The sequence below is a fragment of the Penaeus monodon genome, chromosome 35, assembly GCF_015228065.2.
Source record: "Penaeus monodon isolate SGIC_2016 chromosome 35, NSTDA_Pmon_1, whole genome shotgun sequence".
Lineage (NCBI taxonomy): Eukaryota > Metazoa > Arthropoda > Malacostraca > Decapoda > Penaeidae > Penaeus > Penaeus monodon.
In genome coordinates, this window is record NC_051420.1 from 4,535,479 (window position 1) to 4,541,183 (window position 5,705).

Below are 5,705 nucleotides of genomic sequence, written 5' to 3' on the forward strand. Positions count from 1 at the left end.
ATAAGCCATTTTCTAATTAAATTTATTGTCACAAGTACCAACTGCTGTGGTGCCTTGCCCTCAGCATTATTCATAAATTATGACTGTCCACCACAAAACGAGTCAGCATGTGCTTGTTGGCATTTTCAGTTAAGACAATCAACAGGTGATTAGAATGGAAGATGGTCAGCATGTGAATACAGCAGTTTGTGTGTCCATGTATATTTATCCTTTATTTATTAATTATCAACATTTCTGTGAGGAAGTTTTAATACCTATATTCCTTTCTGTGATGTCATCAGTTTCAGTGAAACACATGATTGTAGTGGTTTTTGTGCAATTATTATTTTTATTTTTAGAAGTTTATATGTGTGCATGTGTCTGATTTGCTTTTGATCACAGTGTGTACATGTATGTTGGTTTGTTTCTCCATATTACAGAAGTTAAGTGTGGTATTTTTATCATATTTTATTGTATGGTGCTGGTTTTCACACAATTGTAATAATATTAAAAGTCAGAAGTCTCCAGTAATTATTTTGCTAATACATCTGACATATCAGGACTTTGCTGTAAGAGGAAATTTACAGTGCATTCAACTATTTTGTGGCAAAAAGTTATAATTCTTACAGTGCAGATATGTCATCACTGAAAACAGAGAACTATAAATGCGTAGTTTTTATAATTTTTTTTATGCAGTATATTCCAATGTATGTATTAACATACCTGTAAATGTATGCATATTTATGTAAATATTATGTATGTATGTATGTATGCATGTATGTATTGTATGTATTTATGTATGTATGTATGTCTGTAGAAGTGTGTCTGTGAGTAAATTTATGCTTATTTGTGTATGCTTCTGCATATATCTATGTGTATGCATGTGTGTGTGTGTGTGTGTGTGTTGTGTGTGTGTGTGTGTGTGTGTGTGTGTGTTTGTGGTGGTGTGTGTGTGTGTGAGTGTGAGTGTGAGTGTGAGTGTGAGTGTGAGTGTGAGTGTGAGTGTGAGTGTGCGTGCGTGGTGCGTGTGCGTGTGCATGTGTGCGTGTGCACATGTGCGTGTACATGTGCGTGTATTTGTAAATATCTTCTATAAACACTTGCAGTTCTCATACACTTTTGGCACAGAGGTGGATGTTAAAAATTAAGCATGACCTGTATATCAGGATAGAAGTATAGGGTCAGAAACAAGGTAAGCATACAGTTGTAAGTCTGTGATCGCAATATGTTGTATCTTGTACTTTTACAATAATTTGGGGACATTATAGCATCTTAATGGAAGTCACATCATTAATATATTTTAAGCAAATCACCAATAAGAATTTCAAAGGACAGTACGACTGTCATTTCAACAAAAATAAAAAGTAACTAGCAACTTTTATTTCTTCTATCAGCTGTGCCTGAAAACTCCAGCTGGAAGGTATAGATACCTTGTGTATTTTTTTAAATCCTCCTAAAGCTTAAGGAGTGACAAAGGTATAGGTACAGTTATATGTATGAGTTTAGTGTAGTGTGAGTGTACATTTGAACATGGTGTGAGTGTGAGTGTGGGGAAGAAGTAAGCATGGATATGATTGTAAGTGTAAGTGTAAGTGTAGGTGTGGGTGTGGGTGTGAGTGAGTGAGTGAGAGAGAGAGAGAGAGAGAGAGAGAGAGAGAGAGAGAGAGAGAGAGAGAGAGGAGTAGAGTGAGAGTGAGAGTGAGAGTGAGGGTGAGGGTGTGGGTGAGGTGTGAGGGGAGGGTGAGGGTGAGGGTGTGGGGTGGGTGGGTGTGGGTGTGGGTGTGGGTGAGAGTGAGAGTGAGGGTGAGGGTGAGGGTGAGGGTGAGAGTGAGGGTGTGGGTGTGGGGGAGAAGTAAGCATGGATATGATTGTAGGTGTAGGTGTGGGTGTGGGTGTGGGTGTGGGTGTGGTGTGGGTGTGGTGTGGGTGTGGGTGTGAGTGTGAGTGAGGGTGTGGGTGAGTGAGGGTGTGGGTGAGTGTGAGGGTGAGGGTGAGGGTGAGGGTGAGGGTGAGGGTGAGGGTGAGAGTGAGGGTGTGAGTGTGAGTGTAATGAGAGTGAGAGAGAGAGAGGGTGAGGGTGAGGGTGAGGGTGAGGGTGAGGGTGTGGGTGTGGTTGTAGGTGTGGTGTGAGTGTGGGTGTGGGTGTGGGTTTGCGGTGTGTCTCTCTTCCACATCTCATAACAATGAATTTTGATCTATTTTAAGACTGAAAAATTATTGGCAGCTATGTGCCAGTGATAAATTACTAATGTATATAAAATCATATAAGTTAACTACAACCCTTTCCAGTCTAAAAGGCCCTTTTATCCAGGCATAAAATGACCCAAGTAATTATTCTTAACAAAAATCCACCAAAAAATTACTGCACAGTGGATTATATATATCAGAAAAATATATGTACACTACATATGAAGACAGAAATTATGAAAAGCAATAAAAGACTTGATGAAATCTAAATAAAAATATATTACCCATTTCAGAAACATATACATCCTTAAATAAAATAACAGAGTGCATATCATATATATACCACCCACACACACAGACAATATCATACATGATAGTAAATGATACATTGTACAATTTAATATGTAAACAGTGTATCTTTGAAATGGGACATTAATAGAAGGTGTCCACTGTCCATTGAAATGCATCTACTACTGCTAATAGTGTTTTTTTGGCAATAAATATAACCATTTCTAACTGCAAATAATTTGATATCTGGTTCCAGGGTATAACTGAAATGGGTTATTTAGCTTTCAAAAACATACAATCGATGTTTATTTCAATCCAAACATTAACTTCTCCTCAAGCATTTTCAGAGTTCAAAAATAGAAAGCAAATATCTAGACAAGGTTTTATCAAGAACAGTTTGCTTTTCTTAAAGGAGATTGATCAGAATAGTAATAATAAAAAAATGTAACATGAAATCATACTTCTTTGTTGATCAACAAAATTCTTAATGACCTGCTCAAGACTACAACAACAGCAGGAGTGAAATCTATATATAACAAGTGACTAACTACTGACGTTGGCAATATAATACAGATACAAAATCTGGAATCTTTTTAGGAATGGCCAATGCCACTATTATGTCCAACAAGTAATATCCAGCTGCTTGCAAATCATCATGAATAAACCACAGCCCCAATACTGGTACCATCTATCCTTCAGGATGCGAGTACCAGTGACATTTCTGAGAGTTGGCTCGAGTCATAGTGGCACTGGTGCTCAGGTGGTGAAATTAGCTCCTTAGCAAGACGGTTATGTCAATACCGACAGCTTAAGGAAGTGTGAGAGCAGAGGCTGAAGTAGCCGGATGCAGGTTCCATAATATTGATATGGCAAGCATATCTTTAGTATTTATTAATACCAAAGAGACGCACCATGTGGAACTGCGGCAACTTGGGGATGAGTACGAGAAGCAGTGTGGCAAAGTTGATTGCAAAGTGGTTAAATTCATACTTTGTGTAGAAACTTGTCAGAAGAAACCTGTTGAAGATAACATACACTAGTTATATATCTGTTCTTAATAATAACTAAGAAGCTGTTTAAGTAAATGATTTATGAAGTATCATAATATAATTCATATAGCATATTATCTTTATATCAATTCCATTTTCCTCCAAACTTGACAGACCACCAAGACTTAGAGGAAGAGGAAAATTGTTGAAATTTTATATCCAAATGAAAAATGTATACCCATTTGTAACTCTGAAGCAAGAAGAAGAAAAGAAGATAATGAAGAATAAGGCTGAGAAAAGAAGAAGAAAATTGTTGACACTATTACATCCTACAGTAAAATGTATAACATTTGTAATTCTGATGCAGATTATAAATGAAGCACTTAGAATGAGAAGGCCCTAACCACTACCTAGGCATAAGTTTTCCCTAAGCAAGTTTAGAATTAGTGTTAATTGACAACCTGTAATATAGTCAACTATTATCTCTTATTAACCGTAAGCCTCCGGGATAGTACAGTGGTAACGTGTCGGCCTCTCATCCGAGGGGTCGGCGGTTCGTGCGAGAAGTTGCAATTGTCGCCTGGAGGTTACTGCTGTGGATTCTGGTGCCCAGCCACAGCCACAAGGACTAGGTTCAGCCGAGTCAGCACCAGCTGACACACATGAGCGAGTCGGCATTAGTCGACATAGGCCAGGCTCCCCTCATGGCAAACCATGTCATGTATGCATATGCCACCCGGATATAGTCCAGGCATGCCATGGCATGTACATACATTCCCCCAGCAGCAACAGGTTAATAAACTATCAAGACATCCTTTATGGGCTTAAAAGTACAAAACTAGATAACCTTTCCAATCCTACCATCTAATAGAGAGAAAACTGATTTTTAAGGCATCATGTGATAAAACTGCAAATTGAGGCCCTCTACAATTGCCCTGCTTTAGTGTAGTCCAAAGAGTTCCAAGTTGAAAACACAAAGGTCAAGGAATTGGCTTTTCTAGTAGTATCTGACAACATATATCTTGCATACACTGCCTCTCAGACTGTGGAAAAGAGATGTCTGAACTGACAGTCTAAAGTGATTTGGCAACCCTTCACATCCATCCTTTACCCAAATCATGTATGATGGGGTTTATACCATCTACAAGGAAAAAGTCAGTGAAAGAGGCCAACATCTGTTTCTTTGTCAGGAGGTCATCACATGTATCTGGACATAGGAAATGGACATTCATTATTTCTAAAACTTGTAGAATACTCTCAAAATGAGATTTTTCTTGTAGTAAGAGTTTAATAGACTACTAGATGCTCTCTGTAATGACTCATGATTTCTTCAGTAGTGATATGACTATAGTAGGCATAAGTTACACCTCCCAATGTAGCTCATGAGGTTGATGAGCAGAACAGGATATGCAGATCACAGATTTCCCTACTTGCCACTACAGCTAGTTTATTCCTACTGTAACAGGAAATTTTGTGAAACATGTTTGAACTTTGCACACCTTGAGTTGTCTCTTACACTACATGGAATGGAATAACAATCAAAATGTACCTAAATGAGCTGATAACCTGTTTGCTTCAACCATATCTATTAAAACATGAAGCAAATAACCAGTAGAAGTAATCAGGAAAGTCAATGTTTAGGATTCCAATATCTTTTTGGACAGACTTCAGAGAGGTTTTTAAAAATACAACTACTTATAAGATGAAATTAGTACATCCAAAAAGTAAAATTAAGAAAGTTCATAACACTCACAAGACAATAGGAATGATGGTGATGAATTTGCGGGTAGTGGTAAACTGTTGCCCATAGTCAATCTGTTCCCAAGCAGTCATGAGCCGGGCCTTCCCCTGGTCCAACAGCTGCCAAGGGGTGCCCTTTATCTGATGCAGGAACAGGTAATTGGCCTGCAACATGTCATATTTGATCATTTTTGTATATAACATGTAATAATAATGAAGAGAAAAAGTAATGCAAGTATATACACGTGTAAATACATATTTGTCTGAGTACATAGATATATCTATTTCTATATGAATGTAAACATATAGCTCCTACTTTTGACAAATCAATATCATTCTGAAATCATTAACATGCTGATATTCAAAAAGCTACATAACTTCAGCAAAAAGTATAGGTTTCTGCAAATGAAGGCTATCCATTCTATCCTGATATGCGAAACTCACCAGGTTGTGTATGACATTGGTAAGAGTCCATGCCGTAGGTATCGACAGAATGGGTATGGAAAGGAGGAAGAGATGCAG

General features: G+C 37.9%; 1 protein-coding gene across 1 annotated transcript in view; it reads right to left on the minus strand.

Moving 5' to 3' along the window:
* Positions 1-2,582: 2,582 nt before the first annotated feature.
* LOC119595021 (ORM1-like protein 2) overlaps positions 2,583-5,705 on the minus strand; it is a 3,259-nt gene continuing 136 nt past the window's right edge. The window contains exons 1-3 of the mRNA XM_037944150.1: positions 5,628-5,705; positions 5,197-5,348; positions 2,583-3,471 (exon numbers count right to left, since the gene is read on the minus strand). The exon at positions 5,628-5,705 is cut by the window's right edge and continues 136 nt beyond it. Coding sequence (XP_037800078.1) covers positions 3,336-3,471; positions 5,197-5,348; positions 5,628-5,705 — 366 coding nt within the window. The 3' untranslated portion in view covers positions 2,583-3,335. The remainder of the gene's footprint in view (positions 3,472-5,196; positions 5,349-5,627) is intronic.